Source organism: Rhineura floridana, chromosome 18 (assembly GCF_030035675.1).
Source record: "Rhineura floridana isolate rRhiFlo1 chromosome 18, rRhiFlo1.hap2, whole genome shotgun sequence".
Taxonomy (NCBI): Eukaryota; Metazoa; Chordata; class Lepidosauria; order Squamata; family Rhineuridae; genus Rhineura; species Rhineura floridana.
In genome coordinates this window covers 16,323,679-16,345,207 of record NC_084497.1, presented here as the reverse complement: position 1 = coordinate 16,345,207, position 21,529 = coordinate 16,323,679, and the positions used below count along the sequence as shown (strand labels likewise).

The window sequence follows — 21,529 nt, the reverse complement described above, 5'->3', positions numbered from 1 at the left end:
GGTGGAATGTGGTGTGTATGTGTGATATTGTTTTATTATGTTCATAATATTGAAAAGTTATTTTGCTTGCTGTTATATTTTGTTTTACTATTTTATGTTGTTAGGAACTTAACTTTTGTAATTATTTTTGAGAAGTATTTCTGTTCAACTTGTTGTAAGCTGCCTTGGGCACAATTTTTTTGTAGAAAGGTGGCATGCAAATAAGATGAATGAATGAATGAATGAATGAATGGATATTTCCAGACTGAGAGGGCTGTAGATGAAGAGTGTAGGATTCAGTCCCCCGAAGACGGGGGAGGAGACTCTCTCCCCCCACTTGAAATCATTGATGGAAGATGCCCCTCGCCTCTTTCTGAATAAATTTTATTTTTATTATTTATTTTTATTATTACATTTTCTATCTTGTCTTTCCTCCTCGGAGCTCAGGGTGGCATACAAACATGTCTCCTCTTCCTCTCCATTTTATCCACACAACAACCCTGTGAGGTAGGTTAGGCTGAGAGACAGGGACTGCTCCAAGGTCACCCAGTGAACCTCATGACTGAGCGGGAATTTGAACCCTGGTCTCCCAGGTCCCAGTCTGACACTCTAACCACTGCACCACACTGGCTGTCTATTGATTTTCTGAGTTTTTTTATCCTTGTGTGCGTGCGCTGCTTCAGATTGTGGATTGTTGCCAGAAAACAAGACATAGGTTGTCTACTGGGCTGGATTCCCGTGTAGAGAACAAACAGTGATGTAGTGTTATGTGTAAACCAGGCCATTGCCTAGCTCATGACCAGAGTCATATTTGTACATACGTATACCTGTATCCCTCACCCAGGCAACAAAGATCCAACCTTTAAGATGTCAGAACGCTCTTTGTTGTGTGAGGTGTCTTAACACTCTGCTAACTAATCCTGTTAGTAAAATACTAACCAAAAAAGCAACCATCTTTGTGACAGTCTGCCTTTAGCTACTGTTTTTGAAAGGATACTTGTGCAGAGGAGAAGGTGGCATGATTTGTCTAGAACTGGAGGGAGTTTAGGGTGAGGCTGGAGAGTGGCAGGTCCCTCACCTTCCGCACCCAACGGATTTGCACCCTAGTCAAACCATTCCCCAAACACTCCTCTTACAGCCAATCCTGCATCTGGAAACTGATGCTAGGAGGTGGACAGTGTGCGCGCAGCTTTTGCAAATCTGGATTAACAACTTGGGATGTTCCCATCATGGGTGGTTTGGGCCTCTGTTGTTTCAGGCTGCAAGCTGGCAATAAGAATATGAGAAGATTCTGGCCGCTGTATCAGGCCAAAAGCCCACCTAGTCCAACATCTGTTCTCACAGTGGCCAACCAGATGCTCGCGGGAAGCCTATAAGCAGGTCCTGAGTGCAAGTGCAGCGCTCTCCCCATTTGTGATCCCCAGCAACGGGCATGCTGCCTCTGACAATCGAGGTGGCACATAGCCAGTGTGGCTTGAATTTGTCTAATCCCCTTTTAAAGCCATCCAACTTGGTGGGCATCACTGCCTCTTGTGGGAGCGAATTCCGTAGTGTGGTATAATGATTAGAGTGTTGGGCTGGGACCTGGGAGAGCAGGGTTCGAATCCCCACACAGCCACAAAGCTCACTGGGTGATCTTGGGCCAGTCACTGCCTCTCAGCCTCAGAGGAAGGCAATGGAAAACCACCTCTGAATACCGCTTACCATGAAAACCCTGTTCGTAGGGTCGCCAGAAGTTGGGATTGACTTGAAGGCAGTCCATTTCCATTTTAATGTCTTAAACAAGGCTTGTAACGGCAAGTCAGGAAGTTGAGAGACCCTTCCGTGTGTCAAAAAGCTGTAATGACTAGGTTTGGTTTGAGCTCCTTGGAGGAAAGGTGGGATTTAAATGTAATAATAAACTAACACATAGGAAAGTAACCATGTGCTGTGTGATGGAGTACTTTCCCTCATAGAGGAGTTGTTCCATCTGCTTTGTTGTTTTCACTGTTGTGCTGGGTATTGCACCCTAGGACTCTCCAACATCACTAGGGGTCCTTGGGGTGTAAAACAAAACAAATTGCCAAGAGGCCTTTTGTCCATTGTTCCAGCCCTGTTGTTGTCTTACTGGAGGGCAGGGAGCTGGGGGAGCGCTGCCTGAAAAGTTTGCTTAAGACTCCCTGGGGTGTATGTGAATGCTCCCAGGGAGCAAAAGTGGTGGATAAGAGCTTCAGTTTCTTGCAGGCAGCTTGGAAGGTTTCTGCAAGGGCAAAGTTCTCAAGACCCTTGTTGATGCTGCTGAAGACCCTTGTTGATGCTGGTTAACCTTTGACCGCGCGGCCCTTACACATACACACCTCTCCCCCCCCCTCTCTCTTTTGGGTATCCTGACAATGCTATGAGAGATTTAAACATGCTCTTTCTCCCCCCCACAACCTTCCCCTGTCATTCCTCTAGTTTGCATGTAGTTAAAAAAAAATATTGCAAAAGTAGAAAAGATTGTGAAGCTGCATTTTATGACAAAATATCAACTGCTTTAAGTATACAAGAAAATAATAAGGGGATCCTTGCTTGTATTGGATCAAGTCATTCAAAGTTTGATATTGAGGCGTATGGATAGTTTCTATATATACACATTTGATTCAGTTCGCATTTAAAGCCAAATTTATCAAATTTGTGCTTTCTGAAACAATATGAGAATTTGAAGCAGCCATCCTTCTAAATTCACACCGATCTGAATTTTACAATGCAGTTCTCCAATGAAGCAATGTTTACAAAAGTGCATATATTAGGGAAATAGGTGCGTAAAAATGAATATATTGGTGAAAACAGCATACAAAAATGTATTATGTTACCAGAAAGTGCTTGCAAAAATGTATACATTAATAAAAACTGCAGACAAAAATATATTTACTAGGAAAAATCAGCACTTAAATGATGTAGAATTTTCATGAGTTTTTTTAAAATCACAAATTGCTGTACAAATGTGAACTGAATTTAAGATTGGGAAAACCAAACTTGGCAGATCTTTCTGTCTAGTTGATAAGTTGTTAATTTTGTTAACGAAAGGGAGTATCCCACAATCCCCCCTCCCTAGTTCTTGTTTTACAGGTCAAATTTGGGCATGCCAGTCTCTATACATCTTTTGGAGTTGGAAATGTGTAGATGTATTTATTGGCTCAGTAGATAGATCTCTTGCCAGTGTGGATTTTTTTTTTTAATATTATATGATGTGCACGTGTGTTTAAAAGGTGACAAACACCCCAAGGATATAGGTTTATTTCAGGTTCAGATTATAATCAGGCTGAGATTAGATTTCAAACTATGTCCACAAAATATCCGGCCAGTAAATTTTTTAACTTGTCAAATGAGCAGGTCATGCAAGATTGAAGACATCATACACTGTATTCTGTACTGCCGTGTGTGTGTGTGTGTGTGTGAGAGAGAGAGAGAGAGAGACAGAGAGACAGAGAGAGACAGAGAGAGAGAGAACTGTCTTATATCTATCTATCTATCTGTTTGGTTAATCACAATTACGTTCTTATATATATAAGAACGTAATTGTGATTAACCGAACAGATAGATAGATATATATAAGACAGTTTTGAAAGCAACAAACAGAACTTCAATCAAGCTTGCTCTGGATCCCTATAAGGATTCTGTTAATCACCTAAAAATATAAATGAACGTAATTGTGATTAACCAAACAGAGGTTTTTATTGTACAAAACGTTTCAGCTTCCACCTTCATCAGCTGCTAAGATACAAATGCTGTTACCAAGGTGGCAGTTATAGAGCTTTGAGGATGGAATGCTCAGAGGGGCTTCATTTGCATTTATATATATATATCTGTCTCTCTTACCTAAGGATAGTTTTCTTTTTTCTTTGCAGAACTTCCTAGAAAGTCAGACAGTTTTAAAATTAGCTAATGCTGGCCAATGCTTTCAAGGTGGTTCCTTTCGGATGTGCTAGCTGCGAGAAAGTTTTTTTAAAAAAATACAAATCATTGCAGACTGCTGAGGGAAATGCATTAATTTTGAAATTGAAAATAGATTTGGAGAACTTTTTCCATTTTAAAGTTGATGATTTGTATATCTGAAACTGTATGGATGAGATCCAATTGTGCCATCGCGCATGTGCATCAAACTTCCTGCTTACACAAATGGGGCTTCTCTACTTGTGTGCCCCCCTCCTGCAGTCTCCAGTGCCCCCTCCAAATCTGCTCTGGCGAATTTTGGAACCCGTCATGTTTGCTGTCTCAATAATGGATCTCACTGTGCATATTTTAACTTCCTTCTGGACCAATTGTCTTTTTTTTTTTTTTTGGTAATTTTATATTGTGATTGACTACAAACAATAAAAATTTAGCCGTGTTTGAGTTTCTGCTCTGGACTTGGCTTGCTTGCTACTGTTGAGACAGAAGGTGGATTTCTGCAAAGGCTCATAATTCTCCAACATACTTCATACACCTTTTGAGTGTAAAAGTACTTCCCAGATTTATTTATTTTTCGGGGGGGGGGATGGAATTCTGCTTCTCCAAACTTCTGATAGTGAGAGGCCATCAAAGGATGTGACCTTTTTTCTCCTCACCCCTCCGTCCTTTCCACCATGTGGCAAATTGCTTTAAATGCAGATGACATGGTGTTTTCACACATGGTATGGTATCTCTTCCCTGGGGCTTGAATTTCTCAGTCTCTCTAATTTTCCTTCATTTTGGGGGTGGGGGTGGGAAGCAGCCAGAATGAAATTTGCCCATGGCTGCATTTGCACTCAACTCTTTCCCTAGCTTTCTGGGGATGGTCCCATGACTCAGCGGCGTGGTACACGTTTTCCATGCAACAGGTCCCGAGCTCAGTCATTGGCATCTCCAGTTATAAAAGGATCTCGGGCTGGAGAAGGTGTCTCTCTCTCTCACTTGCATGCATGCACGCGGAAAGCAGCTGCCGGTTAGAGCAGACAATACTCCAATAGATGGTGTGACGTGATATAAGGCTGCTTCCTGTATCCTTCTTCACCAGAACAACGAACCTTTTCTGCATAGGCCAGCAGAAATGGGAGGAGCCACAAAGTTAAAATTGGGGACAGCCAATGTGAGCGTCCTCCAGATGTTGCTGGACTCCCAACTTCCAGCCAGCATGGCCAACATTCAAGGATAACGGGAGTAAGGCGTCCAGCAACATATGACGGGCACCACTTGGGCTCCCCTTGATCTTCACTGGCTGGCAGTGGCTCTCAGGTGCCTCAGACTTAACTGACAAGGCCATCAATGGCTACTGGCCATGACGACTATGCTCTGCCGCCATAGGTGGAGGCAGTATGCTTCCAAGTACCAGTTGCTGGAAACCACAGGCAAGAAGAGTGCTCTTGCACTCAGGTCCTGCGTGTGGACTTCCCACGGGCATCTGGCTGGCCGCTGTGAGAACAGGATACGCTGAACCATGAAGCACCAGACTGCTTTTACGTCTTTCCCAGCCCTACCTGGAGATATTAGGGATTCTACAGTGCATTTTTGTATGTTATTTTCACAAATATATTCCTTTTTATGTGAACCTTTACCCAGTATATGAATTTTTATAAACATCATTTGGTTGGAGAAACCAAACCAACTGCATGGCAAAATTTGGATATGTGTGGATTTCAAAGGAAGGTGGTCTTTCAGTTCTCAGTCTTTCAGACAGTGTGCATTTGATAGATTCGACTTTAAATGGGAACTGAATCAAATCCCCCCACCATCCCTATTAGCAGGAGCACCCTCTGTGAATTTTTTTTTAAAAAAATGATACAGTGCCTTTGTTCGGGAAGGTGCATACGAAAAAAAGGGGAGAACTCCAGGTGTTCTAAAGTAGTGTTTATGACAGGGCTGTGGAGTCGGTACGCCAAACCTTCGACTCCGACTGCTCTATTTCTCTACTGTCTGACTCCGACTCCACCCAAAATTGCTTCCAACTCCACAGCCCTGGAAAGGGCTGTAAATGTCTTTTTACATTGGAAGCTCTCATAGGAGCATTTTTATCGCTGCCTCAATATGCGCTGATCTTGGCATCGCAGCATTTGTCTTCATCTGGGTCCTCCTGCGTCATACACTGAGACACAAAATGTTTTCCATCTTGAGTTATGGTGAAATGCTCAACTACAGCTGACTTCATGGGAAGCTTCTTTGACATTTTGAATTTATATTTTAAAAAATTTGCCAATCAAAATTTATTTTGAAGCCGGAGTCAGTACATTTCTACCGACTCCGACTCCATCCAGAATTGCTCCCGACTCCGACTCCACAGCCCTGGTTTATGAGTGCAGTGCGTTCTGGGGGTAAATTCAGGGACACTGTAAATGTACAAATAGAGTAAACCAGAAAAAGGATAATTAGTACCAAATAAAATAAGCGTGAAATATGTTCTTATAACTTTTGGTGGTTGTCAACAAGTGGGACATTTCGGGGACTGGGGCCAAATGTCTACCTGCCTGGCCCCTGGGACTCTCCCCATGACCACACCTTCTTTGCGCTCCGCTTAAGCGTTTTTGCCTGGCTGAGATGTTTAACAGAGTTTGAGGAACGCCTCTGGCTTACCTGGATGGGGGGGGGGGAGAGAGAGAGAGAGAGAGAGAGAGAGAGAGAGAGAGAGAGGAAACTAGCCTCCAAAGGTAACATTTACACAAATTACCCCACCCATTTTTGCTTCTGGCCACACCCACTACTAGCATGTGGCCCTTGCAAGGTTGCTGGAAGGGAATGCGGCCCTCCAGCTGGAAAAGGCCCCCCCCCGGTATAAAGTATAGTACAAAACTTTTTAAACGTAATCCATATCAAAATACATCCGGGAGAACTCTGTCCTGGAACACATTGGGCTCACAATAAATGCAATTTTGGGATGTCATTCTGTCTTCGGCTTTGGTGGTGGTGGTGGTTGGCCTGGCAGTGGTGCTACCCCAGTTCTGTGTAAACAACATAACCCAGGACCTGCATTTGGGATGGGCGGGGAGAGCCAGTGCCCTGCATCAAAAATGCAAGCCCTCCCTCCAACAATCTGTGTCCAGAAGGAGAGAGGAGGAGTCGACTCTGGGCCAAATCTGCCCTTGTTTTGATTGCGCAGGTAGAAAGCAAGCCTGGGTTTTCTTCCTTTGGCTGCTTCCACTTCCAGACAGCTTGTTTGATGAGCATCCATCCTGATTTTATTGGATGGGAAGTAATAAGGTGTTGCATTAAGCAGTTGTTATCCTATGCATTTTCTTGTTGCTTCCTGGAAAAAAAGTCCATTTTTTGGGGAATCTGGGCTTGCTGTGGAAGAGTGCCGTATCAACTTTAATTGTGCAACCTGAATTTGCCAGTATGTGATTGAATCCCACCTGAAGGTACCGACAGTGTGGAAGCCTTCCTTCCTTCCTTTAATTCAGTCTTCCAAGATAAGGTCTTTAACGGTGGGTCCGTAAGTGACTGTGGAGGCCAATTCTGGATCCACACAGCCTCCCACAGTGCGGACATAGGTTTCCAGATGGAAGACGGTTGTGATGAGGATTTGCTTGACGTGCCTTCCGCTTAGCTCGTTTGTTCCTTTCGCCCTGTACTCGTGCTTCTTCAGAGTCCATAGCACCTTTGATAATAGCCAACCTCCAACTGGGACGCTCATGGGCCAAAGCCTCCCAGTTCTCGATGCTCATGTTACATTTTTTTAGATTAGCTTTAAGAACATCTTTAAACCTCTTTTGCTGTCCACTGATATTCTGTTTTCCATCCTTTAAATTACATTGTTTAAACTACAGGGATATATATATATATATATATTCACTAATAGGCAAAAAACCTTGTGGTTTAAGAACTTACCTATAACCCACAGATATTTCTATCAAACTTTAAAAAGCGGGGAAATTGGGCAGCTATAGTGAATGCACCAGGGGAGCAGGAGACCTGACCTCCTCTCTGAGATATTGGGCTGCCCTACAAATTTGTCAAAATGCAAACGCAATTTGGGTTGGTCTTTGCAGTCCAATCCACTTCCTGTGTAGCTAGGAAGAATTTGCTAACATCTGCGTGTGAGCATCTGACTGTTTTGTGTATCAACATGAAAATGTAGAGGGTTGTTAAGCAGCGTTTCTGAGTTCAGGACTATAAGTTTTGCAAGGTTTTGTTCTGAAATGAGCTTATGGGAAGGATCAGAATGGCATGGGGGGTATTTTCAGTTTAACATTGCGGAAAGTGAAAAATCCATGCTGACTATTGGATACAGCCACTCTTGTGGCTGTATAATAAGCATGTCTGTGTGTGATTAACATTGGGATTGCATCGAGGAGAGGTTAAACCTTCCCTGGAATCTACTGCTTGTTCGGGTCTTTTTATCTCTGTTCTTTTGCAAGTTTTACAGCCTGAGTTGGTTCCTTGGCAGGTGATCCAGCAGGCCTTGCACCGGCAGCCCAACACGGCGGCGCAATATCTGCAGCAAATGTACGCCGCCCAGCAGCAGCACCTAATGCTCCAGACAGCCGCCCTCCAGCAACAGCATCTCAGTAGCACTCAGCTCCAGAGCTTGGCTGCTGTCCAGCAGGTATTATCTGTGGGTCAAAGAAGGAGGGGAGATGGGAGCGATGGAGGGACTCTTCGTCGAAGCAGGATCTTGGCGAGGAAGGGGGATTTTAAAAAAAAGGTTGTTATATAAAGGGTCCCTCCAGACAGGTGGTCTTTTGCGGGTATAATGCTGTCCCAATGTTATTGCTCTGTTGCTGTCTGGAGAGGCCTTTTTGTGCTACAGCACAACATGAGAGCAGCACAAAAAAAATAACCTGAAATGTTTGGGATACAAAAAGTTACACGATTTCATTCAGCAGGAAGTTACAGGGCATACACTGATTGGAAACGAAACAGTGTGTTTGTTCCAAAACTTTTGCAGCGTTGAAAAGAATAACGAATAATGAATAACCAGGATGAATAAACTTATTTTAAAATACGTAATTTGAAAACTATCTGAATATCATTTTATATTATAGTAATATTATAGTAATAGCAAACAGACACAGAGACACACATACAGACACATATACAGACACACCCCAAAACGGCATCACCTGCAGAGAAGCAAGAATCAACTTGAGGGAACCCCCAAAGAACTCCAGACAGCCCCAATTAGGACCGAGTATGTTGGAAAATCAGTGAGGAGGGGAAATGGAATGGAGTATCTTGGAAGAAGGCATGACTGGCTGGAGCCCTGAACTGGAGTACACCACATGGCATCATCTTCTTGCAGATCTCACTCGAAATATGTCTGTTTCAAGCAGTTCCGATTTATAGTCTTGGTATCCTTAAAAACACTTGGTTACCTATTGACCTATATCAAATTTATGGGCTGGATAGAGGCCAAATAAGTCTTAATGACCTCATGAGTTACTTGGTCTGGATCCAACCCTCTGTTTCCAATAACATACACGCAAATCTTAATCCTCTAGAACAGACTGAATTGCGTTTTACTGTTAACGTTATTCATGATAGAATTCTTACTATGGAATTCTTTTGTAGCGGTCAGATTTTCTTTCCTTTTAACTCACACAGCTGATAACATGTTAATTACCATGTGAGTGTCTCTTCAGTCTACAGAACCTCTTGTTCTTGTGTTGTGTGGAAGAATTTATTTAGGTCAGTTGTGTGTGGAGCAGTAGATGAGGGTCTACCTGTAGATCTCCGGGTGATTTTCAGTAAAACATCGAGGGTTTCTGGCCTCCAGTTGTTTAACATTAGCAGCAATGACTGGCCCCTACAGACATCCTGTGTAGTGCACAATGTCTTTTGTGGCTGCAAAGTTTTGGGGAAGACATGCTGCCCTGTCGCTTCCTGCTGAAGTCCTGTAACTTTTCGTGCAAGACATGTTACAGTTTAATTTTTGCCCTTCTGTTTGTTGTGCTCTAGCCCAAGAGTGCCCCACCAGATTGCAATGATGCGACAACATTGAGGAAGCATTGCTGAACAACTATTACAGTGGAATGATGTGTGGATGGTCCACTATAAATCCACTAGGATTGCGTCAATGACGTGTTGCAGAATATACTTGCAATAAACACAAATCTGGCCTTACCAAGGGCATTCTTCCTAATGTTTAATCCAAATTCCCCTTTTTATCAAAACAAAATTTGCCTCATTATCTATATGAGCCTTTAAGATATATTATTGCAGCAATGACATGTTGCATATCATACCCACAAAAAAACTGGAGGGCCCCCAAATGGGTCTTTCTACCTAAATTAGGCTGCTGAAATGAAAAAAAAAAAGAAAGCTGTTTTGGGCAGGGGGAGCAGGAGTGGACGTCTGCATGGAAGAACTATGAGCTCAGTTCTGTTCTGGTACTGAAGACAAATTCTGAGGCTCAGAATGTGTTCAGAGGTGCTCTTGTTCTATCATTCTCTCTGTACGTCTCTTGTGCCTGGCTCTGATTTGTAGAGATCTTTGGTTCTATTAAAATACCCACAGTAGATCTGACACAGCTGACGTCTGTCCATCCTTGATTGAGGCGATAAAATGTATTTACTCCCACAATTCCTTAAAGAACTTTTTTCCATTGGAAGTCCAAAAATGTGTAATTCCCCTACCCTATATCAGGGGTGGACACTGGCTATTGCTGTAGATTCTCCAGAAAATTGTGGACTTGAAAAATCTTCCAGTGCCCTAAATTGACACTGATCTGATTTTGCCTTTTGATCAGCACTCTTATGCCACCTTAACAGTCACAGCTTATCACAAAGAATCTTGGGAACTGTAGTTGTTAAGGGTGCTGGGAACTGTAGTTTTGGGGGGAATGCCATGACAGTTAAAGCGGTATAAGAGCGCCCTCAGCGTATAGTGTGGATGTGACCTTCCTTGTTTTGAATACTAAATATATGTCGTGTTAATCTTGCACAGCTTACTGTGAGTGCCCAGATGGTTCCCCCCTCACTTCCCTTCTTGTGGGGACAACAATCCCTGCCATAGTGTTACATCCAACCCGGAGATTGTGGTTGGTTCTGCTTTGCACAAACCACAATGTGAAGCCCAGGGTTTGTTCTTGGCTCACGCATCCTTGAGTGACACAAACGACACATTGAGCGACAGTCCCCAGTACTAGGTTCAGTTCCTGGTATCCTTGGGTACAGCTGGGAACGTCCTCTGCCTAAAACCCTGCAGAGCTGCTGTCAGTCAGTGTAGGCAGTACTGAGCTAGAGGAAGTCACGCTCTGGGAACAGGCACTCGTAGCCAATGCGGAGTTGCAAACCAGCTCACGCAAGGGTTGCAAACGTGACGCTCGCAGGCACAAAGTGCCCACAGAGCTCTGCCTCCAGCTCTTCTGTCCGCTGAGGCATTCTCAAATAAGAGAATAAGCATTCTTCTTTGGCTGATGGAATAGGTTACTCTGTATGTGTGCGTGTGCGCAACAGCTCTAGCTTGTAAATGTGGCCACAGGCCCGAAAAGATTGCTGACCCTTGGTGTAAGGAGACTTCCTGTGTCTGGACATAATGCAGAGTCGGAGTTTGTGGTTTGTCGTTCCTCTTGTGCTAGGGGAGGAGCAAAGCAGGAATGATCTCCGCATTCATAGTAAGCCATTAGCTACGGTTTATTGTGGAGTGCAAACTAGGTCATTGTATCACCTTTCAAGTGGGTTTTTCTAATAGTCAAAAAGTGGTTGAATTACAATACTGCATGAGGGGGGAGAATCAGTGAAAAGCACTTAGCAGTGGAGTTTTCTACATTTCTCCTCCAGAAGCAAGTCTCTTTAGTGCAGGAGTAGGGAGCCTCTGGCCCATGGGCCAATCTTGGTCCATCAGGGGGTCCAGTTTGGCCCACGAGGCCATTTCCCCCACTCACACCCACTTATCAGCTGTGTGTGGAACGGCAGGGTTCCATTTGATTAAGAACAGCCGCTGTGATCATATCACTCCGGTGTTAGAAGATCTACACTGGCTACCAGTTGTTTACCAGGCCCAATTCAAGGTGTTGGTGTTAACCTTTAAAGCCCTATACGGTTTCGGCCCAGTTTATCTGAAGGAGCGCCTCCAGCATCACTAAATATGCCGCCTGACAAGATCAGCCTCACAAGACCTTCTCTTGGTGCCACCAGTTAAAACAGCTAGACTGGTGCGGACCAGAGAGAGGGCATTTTCGATTGTGGCCCCCACCCTCTGGAATTCCCTACCCTATGACCTTCGCCATGCCCCCTCCCTGGCAAGTTTCTGCCGAGTCTTGAAAACCTGGCTATTTAGGCAGGCCTACAGGACTCTTGGGGCAGACTAGTTTTATTTTGTTATAGATGTGGGTGGTTTTAGATTAATTAGGGATTCCGGTTTTGGTTTATATTGTATTCTGGTTTATATTGTATATGTTGTATATCATTTTATTATGTACGTCGCCTAGAGTGGCCGTTGACTCGGCCAGATAGGCGACTCAGAAATAAAATTTCTTCTTCTTCTTCTTCTTCTTCTTCTGCACTGGTTGCGGGTGCCTGCTCCCAATAGTGGAAATGCAGCAGGATTTAACCAGCTGGCAAGCATGGATTAGATTCCGCTCAGCTTGGCTGCCTGTGTCTGTTCCCAGCAAGGGGACAAGCGCATGCAGCCAAAGAGACTGTCACGTGCGGGCTGCTTTCTCCTTTCCCAAAGCGCTGAGCAACGCCCCTCAAACGGCGGCTCCCAAGCTGGCTGTTGGGAACTCTGCACAAGGGATTTGGACAGAGGAGACAACCCCTCCTGTCACTCACGTCATGTCATAATGAGATCACGTGATTGACAGGTGGGCAGCCCTACACACCTGTCATTGGAACATGGCAGAATTGGGACGGGCCGTAGCTCAGTGGTAGAGCACTTTCTTTGCACGCAGAAGGTCCCAGGTTCAGTCCCCAGCATCTGGGGAGACTCCTGTCTGAAACCCTGAAGAGCTGCTGCCAGCCTGAGTTAGGCAGACCAATGTTCCTGATTCGGTATAAGGCAGTGTCCTATGGGGTTTTTCTCCATATTTCCCTCCTGCTGTCCCTTCCAGGCAAGTCTGGCCGCCAACAGGCAGAACGGTTCGTCTAGCAGCAATGGCCCCACACAGACGCCACCTCAGCAATCCACGGTGAGCCCCAGATCTCTCTCTCTCTGCCCAGCTGCCTGGGTGTTTCCATTGCCCCCGGTTAGGGGCCTGGGGCAGTGCCAGGCTCTCCGCTTTTGCTGGCAGTGTGAATCCCCCGGCGAGTGAGGGCCAGGCTCTCCTCCTTGGTCCGGCTTGCCTTGCCAGTTTCCCCGCCTTCCCTCCCTTCTTAGATAAACCTGGCGACGTCCCCAGCTGCCGCTCAGCTTATCAACCGGGCCCAGAGCGTGAACTCTGCTACTGCCTCGGGCATCGCCCAGCAAGCGGTCCTCTTGGGCAACGCCAGCAGCCCCACCCTGACCGCCAGCCAGGCCCAGATGTACCTGCGGGCTCAGATGGTAAGTTGCTAAGGCCTGGACCGGAATCCCTGTTTCCGTCCACGGGGAATCCCGAGGGGTCTTCATCCCCCTGCTGCAGATTGCGCGTGCCGTGCAGGGGGCTTCTGCCCAGGACGGAGCATGTCAGTGACACTGACATGGCTTCTCTCTGTGAGTTCCTCCTTGGCGGTGATTCTTCCACCATCCTAGACAAGCCTGAGGTTTTCCTGCTGTTTTGATGTGGTGATGATTGGGGGGGGGGGACGGGACATTGGCTGCTTGGGATTCGTGCCAGATCTGGAAAGTGACCTTGTCGAGAGCCTGGTTTGTGGTGGAGCCCATTTAATAATTCCCATGCTGTGTGTTGATACGCCCAGGAAGTTTAATTTGGACAGCGAGCCTCTCTTGATTTTTGGATGCGGAACGTGTAGATACTTTTTAAAAATCTAGTAATTACTTTCCACTTTTACTACATTTTTTTAATGGTCAAATTTTAGTAATGGACAAAGCTACAACCCTTGTCTGGTTACCTGTGCAAATAGAGTGTTGCAGAGTATGCTCTCCATTCCTCTCCCCCTTAAAAGTCTTCTCCAGGAGGAATTCCCCCCTCCCATGTCTAACTGAAGCAGCTAATTGTCCTTTGCTGCTTTTCCTTCTGTTCCTGCTCAAGATGGCAACCGAGTATGTAAATTAAGAGGCACTGGGCATCCTGAATGCAGAATGGAGAAGGCCAAGAATAAGCTGATTTTAGATGGGCTCTATTTTACCACCTTCTAGGTGGTGGTTGGGGTTGCCAGGGTCAATCCCTGATCCTGATCCTGTATCTTTAGGAGAAGAGAAAGTCAGCCAAGTGCAGGTGTTCTTGCAACTCTGTAATGGGAAAAACCACAAGGTGGAATTCTCCCTTCCCCCTGCACAACTTTTAAAGATATAGAAGACCTCTTAGAGGCTGGGCCTGGCAACCTGTATCTTTAAAAGTTGTGTAGAGGGAATTCCACCTTGTGGTTGTTCCCATTACAGGGTTGCAAGAACACCTGCACTTGGCTGACTTTCTCTTCTCCTAAAGATGCAGGATCAGTCTCAGGGGTTGAACCTGGCAACCCTAGTGGTGGTTGTTATGCACTTTGAAGTAGTCATCTCCAAGGACATTGATCAGTTTGAGATAACTTTATCTCCTCACCAACCTCCATCTCTGGCCACCTAAAGCGGGTTGGAATAATTTATTATTTATTTATTTATCTATTTCATTTTTAAACCGCCCATAGCGAATAGCTCTCTGGGCGGTGAACAAAACAAGATTAAAATACAAGATTACAATAAAATTACAATAAAATCAGCAACAAGTTAAACGAAAAAAAAATTAAATGAAACACATTGAACATTAAAATAATAATCATAAAATAATAACATCTTGGGCGCTGCTTCCGGGAGGTGCGCAGGCTGTGGCAAATTCCTTGGGGGGAAAGGCTCTCCAAAGTTGTGAGGCAACCACTAAGCACGCTCCTCCTTGCGCTGTGTGTGCATCCCCCTCTTCTGTCCGCATGGGTGTGGTTCCTGGCCCTGCTCTTGTTCCTCGCCTTGCCCCGGCTCCCCGTGATCTCTCTGCTGGGACAGCAACGGGTGATGTGTAAGGGGACCCGTTTCCTGTGATTTCCAGGCCCAGCAGAGTAACCTTGTGCAAGTAGCTAGGAGCCTAGGCCGCCCTCTTCCTCTCTCCCCGCAGCTCATCTTCACGCCCACGGCCACCGTTGCTGCGGTGCAGCCTGAGGGAGCTGTCACCACCACCACCACCACCACCCAGGCATCCACCACCACAGCTCAGGTAAGAACCAGGTGTGTGTATTTGGTGGGCGGGGGAGTTCGGAGAAATTTCTCCCGAAGGGGCAGCATCAGCAGGGTGAATGCTGGATTTACTGTGTTTGTGTTGCTTATGGTGCTAGCTCCCCTCGCTGGATCGTCACCTTGTAGGGGTGAGTGGGCTTGCATGTTCCAATGAACCCTGTGAGTGATGCCGTCGGGAGTCATGCACTCCCAGCAGAGTCCACCCATGGCGGTCAGGTCAAGGGAGAGGAACCAGACAAAGAACAATCCAAGAAAGTCCTCAATGGCAGAACAGGAGGAGGATAACAATGTGTACGTTACAATGGCTGTAGCAGTAAAGGACTTCCAATAGTCATGGTACCCATGCCATTGGATCCAAGCCTTTTTCTGTCAGGGTTGTGTGTTGATCGTGGTGCACCGATCTCCCCACATAGAACAAAATCACGCACAGGCGTCTTCCATAACAAAAGTCCCATGGAAAGACTTTGGTTTGGAAGACAATCTTACTCGGTCACGAGTGATCGCCAAGCAAGGTGCTAGCTAGGCTCATGAACTTCAGTGGGTCTACTCTGAGTAGGAGTAGTATTAGCTACAATTCTATATAATTTTATTAATGCAATTTTATAACAATATGAGGGATCAAAGCCCTCCCTATATATGTATCTTGTAAGTTGCTAGGCTGGTCAGTGAGGCAGCCCGACAGGACCATTTGTCACTGGTCCTAAAAGTGCTGCACTCTCTGGCAGTGAACTGTTTGGGCCCAAATCAAGGTGTTAATGCTAGCATATAAAGCCATAAATGGCTTGGGACCCAAATATCTAAAAGACCATCTTCCCCAGCATCAACCATCTTTGGACCCTACAAATAACAGGCGGGGCCTTACTGGTGGTGCCGCCACTGGTGCTGACCTGTGACAGGGCCTTTGCAGTGGTGGCTCCCCATTTGTGGAATGCCCTCCACAGTGAGGTGTGTCTGTCTCCATCACTATTGACTTTCAGGAGGAATTTGAAAACATTCAGGCGTTGGACGGTTGAAGGGAACTATTCCTGGCAGCTCGAAGATCACTGATGAAATAATGTTTTTAAGCTGTATTTTACAATATTTTAAACTGTATTTTACAATGGTTTTATTTAGAAGTGCGTTTTGCAATGTTTTAACTGTTTTTAGTATGTTTTTCTTTTTCTTGTTGAATTGTTTTTTTTGTTTGCCACCCTGGCTCGTTTGGGAAGAAGGGCGGGTTATCAATTAAGTAAATAACAATAATAATAATTTTCACAACAACCTCGTAAGGTGGATCAGTATTATTATTCCCATATTGCAGGGTGATGTTTGCACCAGAGAGAGATGGTGATTTGTAGATCAGTCTTGTCATTTGTTTTTCAAACAATCACAAAATTGCTCTCAGTTGCATGCATTATAACCAGAAGACAGCGGGATTAAACAGAGCAAAGAGTTCAAAGAATAATGAATTTGTTATGACATAAGCTTTTATGGACTACCATCCACTTCATCAGGTGCATGAAGTGTCATCCTTAGTTACAGGTAGGTAACGCATGGTGTTTCGGGGGGCTGGATGGGTGTAAACAGAAGGAGAAAAAATGCAGGAAACTACAGTGAGAAAACATGTCAGCCTCCCAGGACACTCTGTAAGGTTGCAATCCAATGCACACTTACCTGGGAGTAAGTCCCATTGAACCCAGTGGACCTTACATCTGAGTAAACATGTATTGGATTGCATGGTAAGTGACCTTAGGAATGTAAAAGGAAGACTGCAACAGGAAACCACTGAACTGCAAAAACATCCAGAGGTTTAGTGCTATCGCTTGTGGTTTGAACTATGACAAGGAATTTTTAGCATATTATCTGTGTTAATTGGCTTACCAATGGCAGGATATCTGTGTTATCAACAACTCTTTTATGAATTGCCACACTTAAACCGTGTGTGTGTGTGTGTAACTTAGAACACCATACATCTGATGGACTGTAGCTCATGAAACCTTATGCCATAATACAGTCTTTCTTTAGATGTTTAGTAAAGCCCATGTTTCAGCCAAAAAAGATTCCCAGAGTGGCTTACAAATCACTTTTTAAAAAGTCCCTGCCCTTACAGTCTAAAACAAGCTATGGCACACAAAGAGAATTGATTGGGAGGGATGAGGAGGTAAGCAAACCTGGGTTCATGTTCTTAGATACTTGTCTTTAAGGTGGCACAAGAGAGACTGTTATTTTTGCTGCAACAGAATGTGGCTTCCCCTCTGGTAATGGGATTAAACAGGTGGAAGAGTAGCTTGTAGCCTCACTTTATCTAAATGTTCAAGTTACAGATGATTCAGGTTACAGATGATGCAGATCAGTTAAGAAAAAGAAAGTGTGATTATGATTTTTTAAAAATGAAATTGGCTGGCATCTTCATCAGGTGTGACAACAAAACACACTTTCTAGTGCTGTTAATTTAACCACCACCTTAGAACAACACTATGGCTGCATGATCACATCATGTTCAACCATGGTTTAGTGTGGCATATGCAGGGTGAAGTGAACCCAAGCTTGCATGTTTTCCTCCCCTCTGAAATCAGCAGAATTTACTTTCAAATTTTCTTTTTAAATCTGTCTTGTCATTGTGTGGGAATGAGATTGAGGCATATCCCCTAACTCTGGTTAGTTTTGAAAACAAGCAACTTCAATCTGGTTTACAAAGCTTGTTCCAGCAAACCATAGTTAAAATAAACCATGGTTTAGAGTTCAGACTCATGCAGAGATACAGCTGTTTTTCAGAGGAGTCTGTCTGCTGTGCCTGATCTTTTCATTTTGAGGATAAGCATTTGAGTGATAAGCATCCAAAAGAGCCCAGATTTGCCCAGTGTTTGAAAACCATTGAAAGATGGTGCATTGCCTTCCCCCACCCCACCTATTCAAAAAATAGGCCTCATGTATGCCTTTGAGTAGGGATGTGGAAGACCCAACTGGATTCATGCAGGCGAAGAGATTGTTATTTTTTTTTTTTATTTGTTTCATTTTTAAACCGCCCATAGCGAGTGGCTCTCTGGGCGGTGTACAAAAAGATTAAAATACAGAATATCACAATAAAATCAACCTACCAACAGTAAACATAAACATTATTTGGATCCATTCCAATGCTAAGACCCCATCCAGGAGGGACTATGCCTTGGTGGTTTATGAAGGTGAACATCTTGGCCAGAACCGGCGACCACCAGTCGGGGTTCGCTTTAAACAGCTCTGCAGGGAGCATATCCTCATCTGGTGCTTTTTTTGTGGGGAGAGAGGAGATCAGACTAGTTACTTCATGAGGAGTAACTGGGTCCCTCTCCGGGCAGGAGCAGAGAGCCAGCGAGTCCAAATTGAGATAAGTATCCACCCAAGGATTAGAGACGGGAAAGCTAAAGAGGGAAGAAAAGTAAGCACACCATTGAGAGGAAGTGAGGAAATGAAGGGTGATCATTTGTGATACATGAAAGGTTGTCACATAGAGGAGGGCCAGGATCTCTTCTCGATCGTCCCAGAGTGCAGGACACGGAATAATGGGCTCAAGTTGCAGGAAGCCAGATTTTGACTGGACATCAGGAAAAACGTCCTAACTGTTAGAGCCATACAACAATGGAATCAATTCCCTAGAGAGGTAGTGGGCTCTTCGACACTGGAGGCATTCTTTGATTTGGATTCCTGCATTGCGCAGGGGTTGGACTTGATGGCCTTATAGGCCCCTTCCAACTCTACTATTCTATGATTTGTGGAGGGCCAGCTTGGGCTATTAATTTTTTATTATTTATTGAATTTATATCCTGCCCTTCCTCCTGAAAGGGCTCGGAGTGGCAAACTCATCAAGAAAACAGTTTTTTTAAAAGCATTCTATAAAGTTATAGAAACATGCTAAACCCGGTTCTAGTTGAAAACATTATTTCATCCAGTGATCTCCAGGTTGCCAGGAACAGTCTCCTACAGCTGTGCTTGTCTCATTGAGCCGTTCTCTTCTCTCATCTCACTGCAGGTACAAAATTCGTCTCTGCGCACCCAACAGGCGGCAGCCCAGGGGCTGACTTCCTCCCCAGGCCAACAGCTCCCTGCATTGGCCATGAAGCCTACCCCGACCAGCAGTAACCATGCCTCCTCCTCGTCTCCGGCTTCTCAGGGAAAGGTTGCTGGGCAGGCTCCTGGCGCCAAGGCGGGCGTTCCTGAACACGCACCGGAGCACCTTAGAAAGGGAGAGGGGGGCGGCGGCAGTGGGGCAGCTGGCAGCTTGGATGGGCGAGGAAGCACTGTGAACCGGACAATGACTCCGGTCACGACTCACCCGCTCATTGCCCCAGGTAAGGCACTTGTCCTGCCCCAGCTGGACTGCAAGACCACAAGGCTTGGGAAAGGGAGGGGAAAACTGGTCTGAAGTAGCACGGGGGAAGAGGTTGAGCACCAGCCCCCTCCCCCAGTCCCATGTCTCTGTTGCTGTTGGAGGCTTTAAGAACTGCACCAAAGAAGGTGTGTGCAGAAGAGAGTGTGGGTGGGAGGAATCATTTGCAGCAGGCTCTAAGACCTCCTTTGCCAACATGGCTCCTGTCCAGACGTTTTGGGCTACATCTGCGGCTGGGGCTGATGGAAGTTGTGGCCCCAAACATCTGGAGGCCAACAGGTTGGCCATGCTGCTGCTTTTGAGGAACTGGCAGCTGATTATTTATTTGTTTATTAAATTTACATCCTGCCTTTCCTCCCAGAAGGAGCCCAGGGCGGCAAAAAACCCCCCACTCCACTAAAAACACTCTAAAACATCTTAAAAACAGAAGACTTGAAAACATATTAAAAAACAAAACATCTTGAAAAACCTATTAAAATGAAACATCTCAAAAACATCTTTTTTAAAAATAGCTTTATTCCAGCGCAGACACAGATTGGGATAAATTCTCTACTTACTTGGCTTGTTGAAAGAGGAAGGTCTTCAGTAGGCGCTGGAAAGATAACACTGATGGTGTCTCCTAACATTTAAGGGGAGGGAATTCCACAGGGTAGGTGTCACAATACTAAAGGTCCGTTTCCTACGTTGTGCGAAACGGACCTCCTGATAAGGTGGTATCTGCAGGAGGCCCTCACAGTGATCAGCTGGGTATATAAGGGGTAAGACGGTCTTTCAGGTATCCTGGTCCAAGCTGTATAGGGCTTTGTACACCAAAGCCAGAACCTTGAACTTGGCCTTTTAGCTAATGGACAGCCAGTGCAAATCTTTCAGCAGCGGAGGTGACAATTGGAGATACCCTGCTCCAGTGAGTAGTCACTCTGCCACATTTTGTACCAGCTGCAGCTTCGAGACCAACCTCAAGGGCAACCCCACATAGAGTGCATTACAGTAATCCAGCCTGGAGGTTACCAGTGCATGGACAACAGTGGTCAGGCTATTCTGGTCCAGAAATGACTGCGGCTGTTTTATCACCTCGGCCTCTAGTGACAAAGATGGATTCAGAAGCACCCCCAGACTATGGACCTGCTTTTGCAGAGGGAGTGCAACCCCATCCAAAGCAGAAAATTAACCAATTATCTGAACTCGGGAACCACCAACCCACAGCGTCTCCGTCTTGCTAGGATTCAGACTCAGTTTATTGGCCCTCATCCAGTCCACCACTGAGTCCAGGCAGCTGTCCAGGGCTTGCATGGCCTCTCCCAATTCAGATGTTACAGAGAAATAGAGCTGGGTATTATCAGCATATGATCCTCCGTGGCGTAGAGAGGTAAGCGGCGGTAACGCGGCCGAAGCTCTGCTCACGGCCAGAGTTTGATTCCAACGGAAGGAGGAAGTCGAATCTCCAGTAAAAGGGGTCGAGGTCCACTCAGCCTTCCATCCATCCGTGGTCGGTAAAATGAGTACCCGGCACATATTTGGGGGTAAAGAAAGGCCGGGGAAGGAACTGGCAATCCCACCCCATATATACGGTCTGCCTAGTAAACGTCGCAAGACGGCACCCTCAGAGTCGGAAATGACTCGCACTATAAGTGCGGGGACACCTTTACCTTTATTATCAGCATACTGCTGACACTTCACCCCAAATCTCCTGATGACTGCCCCCAAGGACTTCATATAGATGCTAAACAGCATTAAATAGTATGCTGCGGCACCCCACAGCACAACTACCAGGGGGCCAAGAGACAATCGCCCAATGCTATTCTCTGAAAACGACCCTGGAGATAGGATTGTAAAACAGTTTCTCCAATACCCATCTCACCAAGTCGGCCCAGGAGGATACCATGACAATGGTATCAAAAGCCGCTGAGAGATCAAGTAAGGATAACAAAGTCGCACTCCCCCTGTCTTTCTCCTGATAAAGGTCATCCATCAGGGCGACCAAGTCTGATTCAGTCC

The 21,529-nt window shown here is 45.4% G+C and overlaps 1 protein-coding gene across 2 annotated transcripts in view; it reads left to right on the top strand.

Annotated features, from left to right (window-relative positions):
- Nucleotides 1–21,529, top strand: part of PHC2 (polyhomeotic homolog 2) — a 120,827-nt gene that overhangs the window by 50,838 nt on the left and 48,460 nt on the right. The window contains exons 3-7 of one of the 2 annotated variants that reach the window (XM_061600561.1): nt 8,336–8,494; nt 12,941–13,018; nt 13,207–13,371; nt 15,074–15,172; nt 19,178–19,496. In XM_061600561.1, coding sequence (XP_061456545.1) covers nt 8,336–8,494; nt 12,941–13,018; nt 13,207–13,371; nt 15,074–15,172; nt 19,178–19,496 — 820 coding nt within the window. Of the gene's footprint in view, nt 1–8,335; nt 8,495–12,940; nt 13,019–13,206; nt 13,372–15,007; nt 15,173–19,177; nt 19,497–21,529 lie in introns of both variants that reach the window. The other variant, XM_061600559.1, reaches the window with a different exon arrangement.